Genomic DNA, 17,918 nt, shown 5'->3' with positions numbered 1-17,918 from the left:
TCCGCCGGCGAGAAAAAGAAACCTTTTTGCACGTGAAATTCAAACATTTCTCTCGTAAAGTTCTGCACAATCAGTTGATGAACAGTGGAGAAGGAAGCGACCCGGGGCTCCGCCTCCAATCCCGAGCGAGCCGATAGGCCGCGTCTAGCCCCGGCGGCGGCTCCCCGCCTCGCGTTCGCGTCCCTTTTCTGAGAACCGAGGAGCAGATCCTGGCAGAATCCCTTCCTGTCGTGGCCGGTGCCAGCGCGAGACGGCCCGCCGCCCACAAAGAGAACTGTGTGTGTGTGTGTGTGTGTGTGTGTGTGTGTGTGTGTGTGCGTGCGCGCGCGAGGTGTGTTTGGCTAAGCGTCTGGTTGCCGGGGTGTTCTCGGGCTGTTTCCGAGTCGTCTTTGCCAGCGTTTGCATGCAAGTGTGTGTGTGTGTGTGTGTGTGCGTGTGTGTGTGTGTGTGTGTGTGTGTCAGCTCTGTGGTGGGTCATGACTCAAAGAAATGACTCAGAACACTGGGTTCTGGAGTCAACAGAAGGCCCACGGGACAAACACAACACGTCTTCCTCTTCATCCACACGCGGGTCTGGTTTTAGAAGCCACAGTGCCTCCTAACGCTGGATTAATAAACCAGTTTGATCACACACACACACACATACACACACACACACACACACACACCCTGTACGGGGTGAGGACGGGCTCCGTCCATCACATCCATCCTTCCGTCTGTCACCATTGGCTTCCAGATCTCGACGCTAAAAAAGCGTTAAACAGCACTGAAGTGCTGCGTTTAGCTATTCAGAGGCCTTTTCTCCTTTGTGTTCTTTCTGTTGCCATGGTTACTAGTTGGATGTGAGCGTTAGATTGATCTCAGATGAGGGTTTCTGGCACGTACCTCAAAAAAACGTTCATTATTTTCTCCCTAAACTCCATGCTGCGGTGATATTTTTGGACTTTTAGGCGTGAACACGTGAAACCAACCGGGGCGACTGTCTGTCTTCAAGCAAACGCACCCGTGGGGTGGATCCTGCGTCGTTCACGCCTGTCTCCCCCCCCCCCCCATTGTCATTCAGAGTAACTGCGGGGAGGTGTTGCGGATCCGCCGGGTGCTGATGAACTCGCCGGAGATCGTGTCCATCGGCCTGGTGTGGGACTCGGACCACTCCGACCTGGCGGAGGACGTCATCCACAGCCTGGGGACCTGCCTGCGTCTGGGAGACGTAAGGGCGACGCCCACTCATCACACCAACACGTGTGTGTGTGTGTGTGTGTGTGTGTGTGTGTGTGTGTGTGTGTGAGAGAGAGAGCAGGTTGTGTTTTCACCAGCCACTGAATAGATTTCTGGGGAACTCAGCTTTGGGATGTGGAGAAAGGGGGCGGGTCCAGATAAAAGGGGGCGGGTCCAGGATTGGGTTTCATTAATCTGTCAGTGAACGATGGCGCCTGATGAAAAGATTGGGTCTCCATTTGGGGAGTCGGCGTGAGAGAATGTGCTGATTGTGTTGTTCCTGAGCTCCTCTGAGCGCCGTTCCAGTCGTTTAATATCTTCTGTTTCTACATTAATTAGGTTTATTAGTCTGAACGGACTCGGAGGGGGGGGCGGGGGGGACGACTAACTAGATTGTTTAAAACGCTCTCAGGATGCTGACCTGATTGGTGCTCAAAACCTGCAGTTAAACTAACCACCGTGATCCTCCAGATTGATTGTTCAAGGCACATGTGTCAAACTCAAGGCCGGGGGGCCAAATGTGGCCCTCCACATCATTTTATGTGGCCCTTGAGAGCATAAAAGGTCAGAGTGTCTAAAAATAAATAGGTCAAAACTGTTCTTTGAGCAAAAACTACATTTCCCACAACGCAGTAATTCAGCCCAGTTTAACTTTGACAAAAAATTTTGAACAAAGTTAACGTCCTAACTTGTGTTTGATGTTATTTTTCTTTATTGATTGATAGTTTGATCCTTGATTGACGGAGTTCTGTGGGTTTAATAACCTGACAAATTAAAAGGATTTATGTTAGAACAGAGAAACAAACAAACATGTTTTACTTCTATGTATCTGAAATATTTGTAACTTGAATAAGTAATAAATTAGCAGTTGTTTATCATTAAGGAGTACGTAGTTACATTTTTGTTACAATACACTTATTACGTTACATTTATTAGTTACATCTGGCCCTTCGACGACAGACATTATGCTGATGTGGCCCTCGGTGAAAATGAGTTTGACACCACTGATATCGGAGTTTGTAAGCAATTTTCCAAAAAATACCTTGACCCGCCCACCTCGGCTTCTGATTGGTTGGGTGTGACGAATACCTTTCCACACCTGGTGGGAGTTCTACTCCAGCGTGGAATTGGATTTTGAGAATTCTACATCAAAAGTCTGATTCTACTTTAAACCTGATGTCTTCAATCAGACACATGCATCTGTATTGTGCATGTGAAAAAAATTCTAGATTTATCAAAGATTATACAAATTAAAGTCCGTGTTAGAAACTTTTTTAACAAATTTGAAAAAAAGGTTTCTATTAAGATCTTTTTTTTTTTTTCAAAAATTTAATTTTTCTGGAAATTAGTTCATGTTTCAGCTCTAAAAATTAAAGATTAAACCTCTACTCACACTTTGGGATGATGTGAGCTGCATCATCATCATCATCGTCACCATCATCTATATTCACCAGGCCTTATATTATATTCACTGTTTAGCTCTTTATTACACCTTTAACCTGGGGGTCAGAGGCACAATAAACCGAACCCATTCCATCAAACACTGGAACACAACCTACATTACTCACACACACACACACACACACACACACACACACACACACACACACACACACACACATGCGGCCTGTGATCCTCTGTGTCATGACTGAGTCATGTTGATGCATTTTAATGCCGCTGTAATGTCGCCGGCCTCATTCTCAAGCCGTGTCTGTGAATAATGGATTAGAGAGCATGACTGTGTTACAGTGAGTCAAATTCTTCTTCTCTTCTCCGTCTCCCGTCTCCGCCTCGCTACCGTCTTGCCGGGTTTATCCCGCCGCCGCGAAATGAAGCCCGGCATCAGATATGAATCACAACCCGAATGCAACGCGTTTTTCTGTTTCTGTTTAGTCGCTAGAAATCAGACTCCCTCCTCTTCCTCTTCCTCCTCTTCCTCCTGCATCTCTTCTGTTCCTTTTCCCCATGGATGAATTGATTTATGTGAAAACAATTAGTCCACTGCGATCAATAGATAAGTTGCTTATGTCATAGTCCTTTATTGAGCAAAAATGATGTTCTTGTCATTCGGTTTGAAGCGATTTCAGGTTGTGAAACTTGTGACGGGACATTTTATCGACTCGACTCGGGAGGCCGTTCTCACATTTATCCGTGTTTGGAACACGTGCAGCTGCCGACCTTAGTGGGACGTTTATGGGATTGTTTTTGCATAATTCCTGCATGAAACCTTGAGCGAATGCGTTGCTGTCCGGTGTGTGTGTGTGTGTGTGTGTGTGTGTGTGTGTGTGTGTAGCAGCACAGGAAGAAGAGGAAACGGTAGCATGTGAGGATTGGCTGCAGAGATTCTACTTAATCAAAAAGTGCTTGTATTCACAACTCCTGTATCTCCACCCTCCCCTTCCCCACTGCACACCTCTCCCCCCTGCATCCCTCCCTCTCTCACCCTCCTGTCTCCTCCCCCTCCCTCCATCCTCTCTCTCTCTCTCTGTAGTTGTTCTACCGTGTGACAGAGGAGAGGGCTCGCCAGGCGGAGCTCTACTTGGTGGGCATGGTGTGCTACTACGGCAAGCACTACTCCACCTTTTTCTTCCAGACCAAGATACGCAAGTGGATGTACTTTGACGACGCCCACGTCAAAGAGGTGAGACGCGTTTTTTTTTGGGGGGGGGGGGTATGCATGTTGCGACATGAGGATGTGGAGGTGTGGTAACGGCATCTGCTGCATCCCCTGCTGAGTGCAGGAAACAGCAAAAAAAAAAAAAAGTAGGGCTGTTAGTGCGAGCGCAGCTTCGTTCCTGCTCTTATTTTGGAAAACCTTCCTGATTCTTGTGTGACTTGCGTTTCTTTTTAATGCTGGGGGGGGGGAAAGGAGATGAATCTGAAGATGGATGAGCCGGAGGAAACTGGGTTTGTTGCGAGAAAAAAGTGTGACACAAAGTGAATCCTCTCGTCCTTGGTAGTCAGGTTGCACGCCGTAAATCATGTTAGATGGCTGAGCTGATGGGAAGAGTGTAGAATATAGCATCAGTGAGGAGTCGCAGCTGCAGGATGCATGTTTGACCTTCTGCGTTTAGAGGAGTATGCATAAGATCTCAGCATGGATACACTTCCTTTGTGAGTGTGTGTGTTTGTGTTGGGAGTTATGTGTGTGTTTTACGCATGTGTTGCCCCCGCTGCGCCTTGCAGATCGGCCCCAAGTGGAAGGACGTGGTGTCCCGCTGTATCAAAGGCCACTACCAGCCCCTGCTGCTGCTCTACGCTGACCCCCGGGGGACGCCAGTGATACTGCAGGATAGCCCCAACCCCTGTAGCAGCTCCAACCCGCAGCTGGAGCTCCAGCACTGCAGCAGCAGCAGCAAGGCCGGCTACGACAGCGAAGACTCCGGTAACGTGACACAGATCAGATGTTTTTGGGGGGGCTGGGATAGGAGGGGGGCAAGGTCACGGCGTTACAGCTCTGACCTTCAACCCTGTAATGCTGCAAAACCAGAACTGTAAACTGACGAAGAAGCTGGATTAAGTCAAGTCGGGCTTTCTCTCCCTCCCTCTCTCTCAGGTCGGGAGCCGTCTATCTCCAGCGACACCCGCACCGACTCCTCCACGGACAGCTCGAGTCACCGCGCCTCCCGCAGCCGCTCCCTCCACCAATCCACCGGCAGCCACCTCTCCAGCGAGTCCCAGACCACGGTGGTGTGCAACTACGACATCGGCGCGCCTCCTCACGGCTCTGACGGGGGAGGTAATGCTGCATTCGTGACCACGTGGGAAGTTACCGTACTTTGACAGGATGCACAACTCACTGCAGTAACAGGAAGTACTAAACTGGAGTACTCGTGTAATTAGTTTCCAGGATCCTGCAGACTCTTCAGGTCTCGTTTATTCTCAATTTTTTACTTCCAGTGCTTCCTGTTTAATTGCTCCCTGTGGGATGGGGTAGAAGTGTTATTGGCTTTTTTCTTTTTCTTTCTCCCACATCCAGAGTCTGCAGTGGAGGGTCCTCCCCGGCCTCCCTCGCCCCCCCTGCCGGAGTACAAAGAGACGGCCGTCTTCCTCCTCTCGTCCCGCCGGCCGCTCACCTCCTCCTCGTCCTCCTCTCGCCCCCTGTCCTCCTCTTCTTCATCAGGGGTCGGGGGCTGTGAGGGTAGAGTCGGGGGCCCCCACTGGGAGGATGAAAGCACGAGCAGTGAGAGCAAGTCCAGGTAGCGGAACCACCGATCCGGGTTTGCTGGATTAGACGGGATCCATCCTAATCCACAAAGATGCATTTTTTATTCTGAAGAATTTTCCTGTGTTTTGCCCCGTAGTTCCTCTGGAGGGCGCTACAGGCCGACCTGGAGGCCCAGGAGGGAGGCCCTGAACATCGACAGCATCTTCACCCGCCCCCGAGGCTCCCCTCTGGGCTACAGCACCCTGCCCGGTCCCCTGCCCCCTCTAGAGCCCCCGGCGAGACCTGCCCCGCCCGCACAGCCGAGCCTGCAGGAGGCGGAAGGGAGGGACGAAGGGGCGTCAGAGGCGGTGCCCGGGCCAATCGGGCGGCCCAGCTCCCCGGGTGGCGGGCGGACGATGGGTCCCCCCGTCCCTCCGCCTCTCAGAGGGGTGGAGCACCAGCCGCGTCTGATCCAGAGGATGGAAAGCGGGTACGAGAGCAGCGAGAGGAACAGCAGCAGTCCCGACAGGTAGGGACACCCCCCATCTGCCCCCATCGCCTGTCGTCACGCCGTCATTTGTTTTCTCAGCTCAATTTCACTCCAGCGCCAAACGCAAATGTGACGATAATGATGACAAATTGTCCCACAAATAAATGGATGGTCTGGAGACGCATGAGCAGCTCAGCAGTTTCCCCTTCCTGTCTGTTCTCCCGTCCCTCCTCCAGGGAGGTGGGCCAACAGAAGCGGGTGCTGATGTCAGGACCTTCCTGGCGCTCGGTGCCCAAGTCCAAAAGCAGCGGCGCCATCTTGCAAGAGCTGCCCTCCCCCAGCTGGGGCGGAGGCACCAACGCAGGTGTGTAACGTGTACGTTTATTTCTTGCAATCTGTATAAAACGGTTTTCAGATCACGTTTGATTTGATTGGTCGGTGCGTTGGGGCTCAGGGCGGAGCGAGCTGGACGAGCTGCAGGAGGAGGTGGCGAGGAGAGCCCGCCAGCAGGAGCAGCTGAAGAGGAGGGAGGCGGAGCGGGAGGCGGCCATGGGATTCAACCCCAAGCCTAGCAAGTTCATGGACCTGGACCAGCTGCAACACCAGGGTATGGAGTGAAAGGAGGGTAAAACTTGCAGGGAGGGGGCAGGAGGGTCATAGGAGACCAGAAACAAACATCAAAATCAATAGTTTGGGTTTCATTTTTAGATTTTCACTTGAGAAATTAACATTTTCTTTGAATTTATGGGTGAAGGAAGTCGTTTTCCTCATGCACAGTAGTGGTAGACATGGAGAGATGTCTGAATCAGTGAGAAAATGCTTTTTTTTTTTTAATTTGTCCGTGTTAAAAGGTCAAACTGCATTTACATCTGCACACGGCAAGTGTTTATGTTTTAAATCCACCTTAAAAATTTGAAATTTCACGGACAAACCAGAACACGGGCGTTGAAGTTGCAGGAATGTGGGGCTGTTTTGATGCCGTGCGTCATTTCTGCCTGTATTTTTAAATTCAAATGTTGCCCTTTGCCGTTTAAGGTCATGACATCACCTGTTGTGTAGCTCAGTCGTCGTGGTGACGTGTTCCTGTCTGACCTCCTCTCTGTCCTCATTCCCATCTGTTGGCCTCTCTCTCCATCTGTCTGCCTCCAACGCCAGGTTTCACTTCCTCTGTTAGTTCGGTGAGAGTCACCACGACTCGTATGATATAATAATGGAATGTGTGTGTGTGTGTGTGTGTGTGTGGTGTGTGTGTGTGGTGTGTGTGTTAGTGTACCTGAATCCCAGTCAGGCCACTCTCAGGGTGTTTCCAATCCCATTCCGATGTGAGAGGTCGGACATCCTGACAGCTCTGAGGAGTTCACAGTGTGTGTGTTTCTTAGCATAAAAAGATAGCGTGTGTGTGTGTCTGTGTGTGTGGTTTTGCATCCATGTTTGACGATACGACTTCAGACACATTTTCTTCTTTCAGATGTTCATAGAATAGCCATCTTTGCAGAGATCTGGCGCGAACAGAACGGTTGATCTTCGTTGCCTCATCCATGATCTCCTTCATGTTGATCGTTTCAACGCTTGTTGATGGATTACACAGCGGTAATCCAGGAGGCCTCGCTGAAGTTTTTTTGAACGGCAGGACTATGTCCTCTCCTGGCGTCTTTTCTTTCATGGACAGAACTGTTAATAGCGCCTCCTTTGCAGTCATACCGGTCGATTCGCCATCGACGTATTGATCGCCCCGGCTGTAAGCGCTCAGATATTTTGCTGTTTGCACAGAAGTCCTGTGTTCCATCTTTTCACCTGACGGACGGCTGCACGTTTAGCTCTCAAGTTCTTGTCATTTGGAGCCTTTTTGGTTTTATTTGATAGGAAAGAATAAGAAAGACAGGAAACTGTCTTGCATTTAAAAAATAAAAGACGTCACTTTGAGGTAAAAGCCCCGTCGGTTGTGGCGTTGTCGGGCTTTAGGGTTCTGCACAGTTTGGATGGAGTTCTGATAAATACAGCTTACTTTACGTACTTTATGTACAAGTGCAGCTTTTTTTGTGACGTTCTCTAGGTACAACAGAGCGAGAAAAGCGGGATGAAAAGGTGCAGAAATGGGATGAAGCAAATCCATGAAAGACTAATAAACAGACAGGAAGTAGAACGGCGACAGGAAGCTGCCACTAAATAAAGCAGGAGGTGATAAAACTAAACTCCAGTGAAATGAGTCGAATTTAAAAGTCAAGTTCATGATTATTTAAATCTGATATGCGAATTTCAGACTTGATTTGAGACTATAATTGTGTGTCCATGTGTTTTCAGATTATATTTTTCTGTGTGTGTGTGCGTGTGTGTGTGTGTGTGTGTGACTCATATGAGCTGCTGGTGTGTGTGTGTGTGTGTGTGTAGGTTTTCCCCTCCAGCTAACTAAATCTAAATCAGGGATTATTACGTTGCGTCCTGTTTGTCCTCCTGCGTGTGCTCCAGTGTGTCCACCCTCATGTACCTGACACACACACCCCCACACACACACACACCCTGTGAGTACACTCAACCTTGATGAAGTTAAAGGATGCCTTGCCAACGAACAGATGGCATCACTATCGGTGCGATTACGTAACAGAATTTCCCACATCCCTATCGATGGTTTCAGGCGAGCTGCGAACAACCTGCCGCGGTGTTTAGAGGACGTTACAGCCAACGGCAACAACAAAGACTCCTTTATTCCATCTCCATCAATCATAGTCCGTAAAAAGCCAGGATGGACGATGGCTGCTCTTTTGTTGCTCCTCTGCATATTTTTTTTTTAATCACTAACCATTAATTCAGGGTGTGTTCACAAGGCGACGGCTGCAGGAAGTTTTCCCCGAGACCAAATCTTTCTTCCTCCGTCTGTGGCTTCATGAACGTAGCCTCCTCTTTACTCCACATTTATCAGTCTTAAACTTTTTGACTAACAGGTTAGCATCCAGTATTGATGACGGTAGAGTCGCAAAGTGGGAAGAGATACTGTGAAATCCTTTTGTTGCAATGTTTTCTTCAGATTTTATTATAACCGTGCGGTAATGTAAAATAATAATGATAAACTTTAGTTTGACTACAAAGTCAAAGTTCACAGGGTCAAAACTAGGTCGTTTAAAAAAAGAGACCCCAAATATCAAGAAAAAAATTAGAAACGGACAATTTTAGGAATTAATACGTATAACTCACGTATGTAAAGAGATAACAGCGGCCACTGCGGGCAGAGGTCGGACTTACAGAATAATGTTAAATTATCCTGTCATTCCCACACACGCAAACGGAGTCATATTGTGTGTTTGTTAGCACGATCCAGGAAGTGAATTTAGGAATCTACCAAATCCCACCCTCTTCTGCTTCTGATTGGTTCATCATGACGATGAAGTTTCACCACCTTGTGGTTGTCGGAGCGGTTAGATCAAAAATACGAGCAGCTGATATCCTCTCTGGAATTAAACCTAAAACAGCATCGATAATTAATATTAAGATGTGTTTGACTCAGTTTAACTTGATTTAATCGTTTTAATTCTCCCCTTAAAGACATTATATTTTTATATTCTCGTACTTTCCAACATGAGCCGGATGGTAATGCATGTCGGCCGTCTCATAACCACGTCCTTCTGCTCTGTTCCTCCCTCCTGTCGTACGTCCTGTCCCCTCCTGGCGTTACGTCTCTCCGTCTTCTCTCTCTTCTGACCCCCCCCCCTCTGTTGTTAACGTCCTCAGCTGTGCTCAGACCCCTGCATGAGGCTAACGCTCATAGCGGATTGGCTGTAGCTGCGTGCATGAGGAGCACTGGGGGCCCAATCAAACGCAGGCAGGAACAGGAAACGGAACGGGAGACAGGAAGCGCCCGCCCACAGGGGCCCCGCAGGTACCAACCACTGCCCCCCCCCTCTTTATGTCGTAAGTCTCCACAGCGTTGCCATGTCTGAAACCCACCACAGACCCCCCCATCCTCCTCTCACCTGGTTTATGTGGTTGGGGAAGGGGCTTCAACACATCTCAACAACCTCATGTGTGTGTCTGCGGCTGTACGCCTCACACCCCGTGTGTGTGTGTGTGTGTGTGTGTGTGTGTGTGTGTGTTTGTTGCAGTGCGGTAAAACGGCGTGCTTTGCTGGGCTCTGTGTCGCTGATGAGAATAAAAAGAGAGAGACGGAACGTTTCTCCACCCGTCTGCGCTTCACTGCTTCCCCTCATTGTTGTCGTGCTGCCAAGGCTACACTCCGCTCTGTGCGCCGCCGATCTGTCCCCCCGTGACCCGTGAAGCTGCGGCCCCGTCGCTGCTTTTTTCCCCGTCCTGTGATTCCTGTTTGTTTTGTGTCACTTGTGTTATTTGTGCGTTTGTTTCTTTGCTGCTGTGTGTGTGTGTGTGTGTGTGTGTGTGTGTGTGTGTGTGTGTGTGTGTGTGTGTGTGTGTGTGTGTGTGTGTGTGTGTGTCACAGGAAGTCAGTCAGTCTCCTCCTGATGCGTTAGGAGGCGGAACGCGAGCGTCAGCAGAAAAGTTTCTGCTCAAGGACTGCAGAGAGAAATTCTTTTTCTTATTTGAGACGACGGTACAGCTGGTCGAGGATCAGAGAAACATCACTTTTCACATTCAGTCCACTTAAACCATAACAACTAGAAATTTCCAGAACTTTTTAATGGGCGTCCTGCTAATTTTAGGCTCAGAAAGTATTTTGGGTTTTCAGGAACTTGTGACGTCTTTTTTGACATTTAAGCGATTAGTAAAAAAAAAAGAAAAAAAAAGACGACAGCAGAGCGGTTGATAAAATCGAATTAAAAGTATTAATGTAAGTAAAAACACCCTCAGGCCGACACAGAGTAGGAAAATTGGAAATATGTTCTCCATCCCGGCCCCGATGTGTTCAGAGGAGGATGAATCTTTAAAAACGCTCTGAAGCATCTTGAGCTACAAAACCGGCCTAATTTATGATAATTACAACGTGTGCTAACTTATTCATGCCGGCGTTGGTTTAGTCGTCTCGCCTTCGCAGCGAAATTTAAATTGGGAGCAGAAATTTCTTAAGAAAAAATTTAGGTCCAAACGGCGACGAGCGAGATGAAGAGGAGGAGGTAGAGCTCGGTGCCTCTTTTATTACCTTCCTCCTCTCCTCTATTGATCAACACGAGCGTCTGATTTATAGCTCGCTGCTGCAAAGCCTGCTGGGTAATTACTAAGGCTGAAAAGAGATGGGGAGAGTTAATATGGGGGATGGGGGGCGAGGGGGGAGCGCTCACGTAGACATAAACGGGTTCCGCGTGCGCGCCCGCTTTAAAAATAGACACGTGAAATTTACAGACTTGCGATCACATACACTAGTTTAGCGGATGCACACATACACTCACACGCCGCAGCGGTGATGGAGTGTGTGTGTGTGTGTGTGTGTGTGTGTGTGTGACGTCTGCGCAGAGAGAAGCTGCTAATGTTCAACATATATCACACACACACCTCATATCAATGCATGTAAATCAATAAAGTAATATAGCGGCCCGCTGAGGCTGACTTCCTGTAGACTGCAGGTGTGTGTGTGTGAGTGTGTGTGGGAGTGTGTGTGGGAGTGTGTGTGGGAGTGTGTCTGAGTGTGGCGGCTCTGCATGGCTCTCCGATCCCACACACACACACACACACACACACACACACGGCGCTTTGCACACGGCTGTATCATGGTGAGACTGCCTGGACACGCGCGTGTGTGTGTGTGTGTGTGTGCTCGTGTATCCTCGTGCGCTGTCGTGACCTTCCCACAATGCAGCAGCTCACCTGACGTCAGAGCTGCGTCTCTTTCCCTCCCCCTGACTCCCCCCCCCCCTCTTTTGTCCTCCAGTGAACAGCCTGGCCCGGTCCAAGTACTGCTGACGCCCAATCAGGAAGAGGAAGAGGAGCAGGCCACGCCCAACCAGGACGCTGCTCTAGGCCCAGACCCGCCCCCTCCTCCTCCGCCCTATCGGCCCGCCCCCCCTCGACCCGCTCTCACCCTCAGCATCCCTCACCCCTGTGCCCCCTGCAGCCGAGGGGAGGAGGAGGAAGCGGGTGAGGATGGAAGGGAGGGGTCGGGGGTGAGGCTGTGTGAGTTGCTGCAGGCTGGGGGGGTGAGCGTCAGACCCTTGGGGAAGCACCTCGCCATCTCTCTGCCCTCGCTTCCTCTGCGTCTCTGGGATACACACCCCACACACTCCACGCACACACACACTCCCCCTCCGACCTCCGCTCCTCCCCCGTCTCCCCCTCTAGAAGCCTCTGAGCAAAGGAAACCTGTCACCCCTCTGTGGCAGCCACCTCAGCCCCACCCCCCCGTCGGGTGGCCGAGGTCCGCCCCCGCCCAAGCCGCCGCCCCCTCCGACGGCGGCACCCGCCATTGGTCCTCCTGGAGTCTGGACCGCCCCGACGCCGTGGTGACGCCGTACGACACCCCGCCGGACCGCTGCATCTCCATCAGGCCACAGGCGTCCGGCCAGCGCTACACTGACAGTTGCCAATCTTCTCCAGGGCACTACAGCTCCCAGCATGCCCCGGGGCAACACAGCGATCCCTGCTGTAGCCGGGAAGAGGCTGAGCTGTCCGAGCTCGACACCCTTTACCGAGCCAGTCTGCTGGCTGGAAAGACAGGTACACGTGCACACGAACACACACACACACACACACACACACACACACACACACACACACACACACACACACACACACACACACACACACACACACACACACACACGAATTCCGCCTCTGGATATTTTATTACAGAAGGAGCGACCAACTTTGCATCTTTATAAATTAATTATTCCCTATCAGGCCAAGGGGGGGGCTCTACCGGGGGGGTTCTTTACTTCCTGTTTGTTTTTGTTGGTTATTTATATTTTTTTAGTCATCAGGGACTGTTTTCCTTTCCTTTCTGTCGTCATGGAGAATGCTGACTCAACCTTTTTGTGTGCTCCAGGTTGCAGCCCGTCAGAACGACTTATCTCCAGGGTGGGGGGGCAGGTCCGCTCCAGGACCCCCAACGCAGACATGGAGAGGAGCGTGTATGGGGCAGACTGCACCGGCAGCCCCACCTACCTCAACAAGGTAACGTCATCTCCACGCCGGCCCATCCCTCCACCTGCAGGCCCCGCCTCCTCTGACATCATCATCTCCTTTTTCGTCCTGCAGCCAGTCACATTGAAGGATCTGCGTTTTGGGGTGGAGCCTGATCAAAACTTGCGGCGAATCGGACGCAGCCTGAGCGGCACCGTGGTGGCGCCGCGCCGCAGCCGCCTGACCGCCACCCGCAGCTTTGTGAGTGTTGCTGCCTGTGCTCTGCTGCCCCCGTGTGGCCGTGAGGTTGAACTGCGTCTGCCTGATGTCCCGCCATGACACTTGACGCATTGCTTCTTCTTCCCCAACCCCTCCTTCTGTTTGTCTTGTTTATTCCTTTGTCCTCTTTTCTGACTTCCAATCTGTCGTTCTCTCTCTCTCTCCACCCGTCTTCCTTCTCTTCCTCCTGTCTCTCTCTCTAAGGTGAAGCAGGCTGATGTCAGTGCCTCTCCCTGCTTACTCCCTCTCCTCTGAGTCCCTGTTGCTATTCCACCATCATCTCCTCCATCACCTTCATCACCAACACCTCCTCATCACCACCTCCCTTCACCGCTTCCCAGGTAAACATGGCGCTGAAGTCATGTGACGGTGCGCCTTATAGTTCAGTGTGGCTTATAGTGTGTAAAATACTGTACTCTTAATGCCAGATGGGTTTTAAATCAAGTTTAAACCAAACGTTACTCATCTGGCACCAAAGCAGGATTGGTCTCCAGAGTATTATGAGATGCTCACTGGTTTACATGAAGGCGTGGATGACAGAATCCTGGTTTTGTCTGAGTTGACATTAAAATCCTGGTTTTCCCAAACCTGGATAATATAATCTGAGTCCCCCAGAATTCATCTTTCGCTCGCTATCAGATCCAGAAATCTGGATTCTGTTACCACTAGCATGAAGATGAACCGTTCACCTGTCCTCCCCCCCCTGACCTGTCCCTTTGCCCCCTCCCCCCCTCAGGAGCTGTCGGGCGGCGCCGGGACGTTCTGGCTGTGTCTGACGGGGGTGAAGCTGCCCTCCGATCCGGGTCCTGCTGTGTTCCACTAACATCCCGTCTCCACACGGGGGCAGCGGCGCCGGCTGATCGCCTCCACACGGACGTGGGATCGGCTCATGAGGACCAACTGCCCCCCCCCCCCCCCCCAACCGACACGCAAACACATGCACGCACAAACGCACACACCTCCCTCAGCGCCTGCAGCACCCCTGCTTCGCCCCGCCTCCCTTTACCTACTATTCTGTCTATGCAGTCTAACTACCCCCACCTCCCTTACGTCTTGGGACTGTTGTTTGACCCCCCCCACCCTGAGTTCCAGGTGTGAGGGTGCAGTCAGCCTGGCCAGCATGCCGCTTTAGTGTCAGGTTGGTCATCGACCAGCTGGGTCCGACTGGGACTCCAGGACTCGGCAGACTCGTCCTTCACCCCCCCACATCCGCTGGACCCTCAACGTGGGGGGAGGCTCTTATCAAGTAGCCACACCTCTTCCTCTTTCTTCACGGGCATTTCCTGTTGGACGCACACGTAGCAGAACTGTTTTAAATGGACAGCCATATTTTTCTCTCTAGGTTTTTGGATTCGTCCCCCCCGCCCCTGCCCATCCCGACCCCCCCACCCCGCCCCCAACCCGAGACGAACTCAAACTAAAAGTCGTGTACAGAAACATTCATGTATGAAACCTGTATGTTAATTAATAAGACCTTATGGAATGTTGATGATAATTAATGATTAACTTAAAGTGGTACTTCCTCATGTCTGCATTTCAAATAGGAGTGGAGTACACTTCACAAGTGTCTAGCTGGAGTTTCTGCCCCCCCCCCTCCAAAAAAAAAATCCACTTGCCGACCCAACGACAGCTCTCCCATTTCTCGCGGGAGATTGAACCAGAAAAGCGTTTCCTTTCTCTCTCTCTCTCTCTCTCTCGCCGTCTTTTATTCGCGTTTGCTTCGTTTCTCTAGTGGAGGGGGGGGGGCGTCCAGGGGAGAGGGGGGAGGGTGAGATAAAATGACGTTATATAGGTAAGGAAACCCTTTCTTTTAGGCTTTATTGTGGAAAAAAGAGACGACACAAGTGCGCTTTGCGAGGTTGCTCGATGTTGATGGTTTCACTCAAAGGCCTCAGGTGAACTTAAAAGATTCACATTATTATTTATTTGCCCCCCCCCCCCAGGACAGAGACAGCCTGAGACATGTCTGATATGAATATGCTTTATATGATATATATGTATTAGAGGTATATTTTCAGCCAGTGAGCTATCTTCAGAGATGTCAACCATTCCTCAGCTGTATGAAGTTATCACGCCGACTTAATTCTCTCCTCCCTTTACCGAGGAGCCTTCTGACATGCGTAGAGTACGTTTATTATATTCTTTATTCTATCAAATATCACATAAAACTACAAAAATCCTCATAAAACAACTGACCAATATATAAATTTCAAGAGTTTCCTGATGTTGATTAATTGTTGTAACTAAACCAAAGGTTGGCACTTAACTCAGAAAGCATCTTTACCATGATTTTTTGTTTCATTTTTCATTTAGGTTCAGTGTTTGTTTGTTTGTTTGTTTGTTTGTTTGTTTGTTGTTTTTGGGTTCTGGATGTGGGAGAATGTAGCCAATTGTAGCGCATGAGTCCGCTATGCAAATCAACCTTCCCTCATGATCCTGTATCAGTGACAGTCAGGGGACACACCCACCCAACAGAGAGGAAGAGGAGGAGGAGGAGGAGGAAAAGGAGGAGGAGATCTCATGTTTAATGCTACTGGTGAACTTTGCTGTTCTGCATCTACAACTGTTCTAACTGACAGAATGTGTAAAGAGAGCAAAAGGAAGTGGGAGAGAGCGAATGAATGTAAACGTGTGTGTTTGTACATGAAGGTCAGCGACGGAGGAAGAGGAGGCTGATTGTGTGTGTGTGGGTGTGTGTCGAATGTGTGTCAGTTCTGGGGTGGTGTTGCTCGGGGAAAGAGGGAACCTGTATTTTTGCAATAAAGTTATTACCAATGCACTCCCACAGGGGGCGTAACCACTGGACAACCGCGTGTCGTCATTCAGTTTTTAAATCCTACATATTTTTGATAAAAGCTTTAAAATGTACCAAATTAAAAAAATAAGCACATTTAATCTCCTTTCCAAATTGTGTATAAATTAATGTTATAGTTTGTAGAATTACACAACAAGCACACAAAATGAAGCAACAAAACTTGCTTGAAGCATCAACAGAATGTAATTATTGGGTAAATATGACTTCAATAATATATGAGCTCATTCACCTAAATACACAAATAAAGACTGCTATATTTGCTGCAACCTAAAAAATTATAAGATAACAAGTTGACTGCAGAATCTATATGGAGGAGGACAAATAACAGTTACCTGGAGAAAAGCAGTAAAATAATATACAGTATAGGTATTTTTTTATGAATGAATAAAAAAAATTATATTTCATTCACTCATAAATGAATAATTTGTCTTGGACGTGGATACCAGTGTTTCTGCTGGAATATGCAGTTCGCCTCCTCGCCAGTAGATGTCAGCAAAGCTCATTTGGACGTCACTCCCACTCATTCACAGAAATATTCGTACACTTATGCAGAGAGATTGTAGTCACAGATTTTCTTGACGCGACGTATTAAAGTTTTTATGAAGAAAACCGCAAAAATACTCATAATTTGATGAAGAGTCATTTAATTATAGGTAATAAAGTATTGCTGCATTATATATGTGATAAAACTGACAATGAAATATTTTTACTTTTGGAAAAAATACAGCAATTTTCACCAAATGAGTCACGTCAGACAAAAAAAACCAGAGTTGATGCTGTGAAATTGTAAAACCGGGAGAACAGATGATTCCCTCGTTAAATCACAAACATGTTTTTTCTTGCTGCCCTGAAGGAAAACCAGAGCACTAAAGTTCACCATCCTGATGGAGTTGTGAAGAAGATGGATGAGGTCGCGGCAAGAGCAAAACGTAAAAGCCGCAGAATGAGAAACAAAATTTAAATAGGAATTTAAATGAAGCAGTAAAGGAAGAGTTCTATCAACCTCCGACTGAGGTTTAAATCGCACCACAATTACATCTCAATAGTAAAAACCTCTCATCTGTGAACGTTCATGGGAACATTTAGGCGCCTCCTTCAGGGAATAACTACATCTCAAAGTTTCCAGGGCAAGTAAAACAGCTGATGAAGCATTAATGAGTGACACATCAGCTGGACACGAAGAAGAAACTCATGCAGAAATAAATAAAACAGGAAGAAGCACCGCAAACTGTAAACGGTCTGACAGCAGATGACGGCGATCAGGAACATTTTAGCTCCTGAAAAGTTTTACTGGGAAATTTATTCCCAGACAAGAATAGGAGATGTTTCTCTGTGAGAACTGGCTGATTAGTTTTATGGTAAATCTGTTTTCCATTTGTGAAGACACTCATCTTAAAGCATTAAATGAAGAATTTGTTATTTCCAGAATTTGAGGATTGCCAAATTCTTCAGTTCATCCTCTGGAGACAAAGAATCTATTGGTTTCCTCTGGGCTTGCTGGAGGCTGAGGTATTCCAGACATTTCCAGTTCCTCCTAGAGGACCTTCAGGTGTTTCCAGGATACGCTCCGTAATCCCTCAGGGTCCTCCTCACACTCTAATCCCAGCTGAGGCTCCCAAGAGCCTCCTTTCCAAATCCGAGCAGCATCTCCACCGGCTCTGAAGCACAGACCGCTTCAAGAGGACAGACGTCTGAAGAAGATGTTCTAATCCTGAGGTTCAGCTTAGCTCCATATAAGATTCCAGGCGGCAATTTGTCAAGAAGGAAGATGGACTCCTAAGAAGATAACTGCTGAAGCTTATTGGTGACAACTTTTGAAGTTGTCATCACGTTCACAAGGTAAAAACAAGGACCTCCACTCAGACCCGATTCAGGGTTGGAGAACAGGCGTGGTCAGACCCAGTAGAACCGGCAGCCTCTCAACATCTCACCATTTCCTCTTTTGCCCTTGACGG

The 17,918-nt window shown here is 48.9% G+C and overlaps 1 protein-coding gene across 3 annotated transcripts in view; it reads left to right on the top strand.

Moving 5' to 3' along the window:
* usp54b (ubiquitin specific peptidase 54b) overlaps positions 1-14,523 on the top strand; it is a 29,015-nt gene extending 14,492 nt beyond the window's left edge. The window contains exons 8-21 of one of the 3 annotated variants that reach the window (XR_011034099.1): positions 1,064-1,210; positions 3,710-3,859; positions 4,405-4,603; positions 4,775-4,957; positions 5,198-5,417; positions 5,523-5,894; positions 6,092-6,219; positions 6,310-6,462; positions 9,579-9,726; positions 11,683-12,464; positions 12,793-12,920; positions 13,005-13,130; positions 13,353-13,489; positions 13,885-14,019. Coding sequence is in view for 1 of the 3 variants with exons in the window: in XM_068306168.1 (XP_068162269.1) it covers positions 1,064-1,210; positions 3,710-3,859; positions 4,405-4,603; positions 4,775-4,957; positions 5,198-5,417; positions 5,523-5,894; positions 6,092-6,219; positions 6,310-6,462; positions 9,579-9,726; positions 11,683-12,464; positions 12,793-12,920; positions 13,005-13,130; positions 13,885-13,971 (2,823 nt within the window). In the remaining 2 variants the exon portion in view is untranslated. Of the gene's footprint in view, positions 1-1,063; positions 1,211-3,709; positions 3,860-4,404; positions 4,604-4,774; positions 4,958-5,197; positions 5,418-5,522; positions 5,895-6,091; positions 6,220-6,309; positions 6,463-9,578; positions 9,727-11,682; positions 12,465-12,792; positions 12,921-13,004; positions 13,131-13,352; positions 13,490-13,884 lie in introns of those variants that run through there. The other 2 variants (XM_068306168.1, XR_011034100.1) reach the window with 2 other exon arrangements.
* Positions 14,524-17,918: the final 3,395 nt, after the last annotated feature.

This window comes from Antennarius striatus, chromosome 21, assembly GCF_040054535.1.
Source record: "Antennarius striatus isolate MH-2024 chromosome 21, ASM4005453v1, whole genome shotgun sequence".
Taxonomy (NCBI): domain Eukaryota; kingdom Metazoa; phylum Chordata; class Actinopteri; order Lophiiformes; family Antennariidae; genus Antennarius; species Antennarius striatus.
Note: the sequence above shows the minus strand (reverse complement) of the source record. Positions and strands in the feature narration are given on the sequence as shown.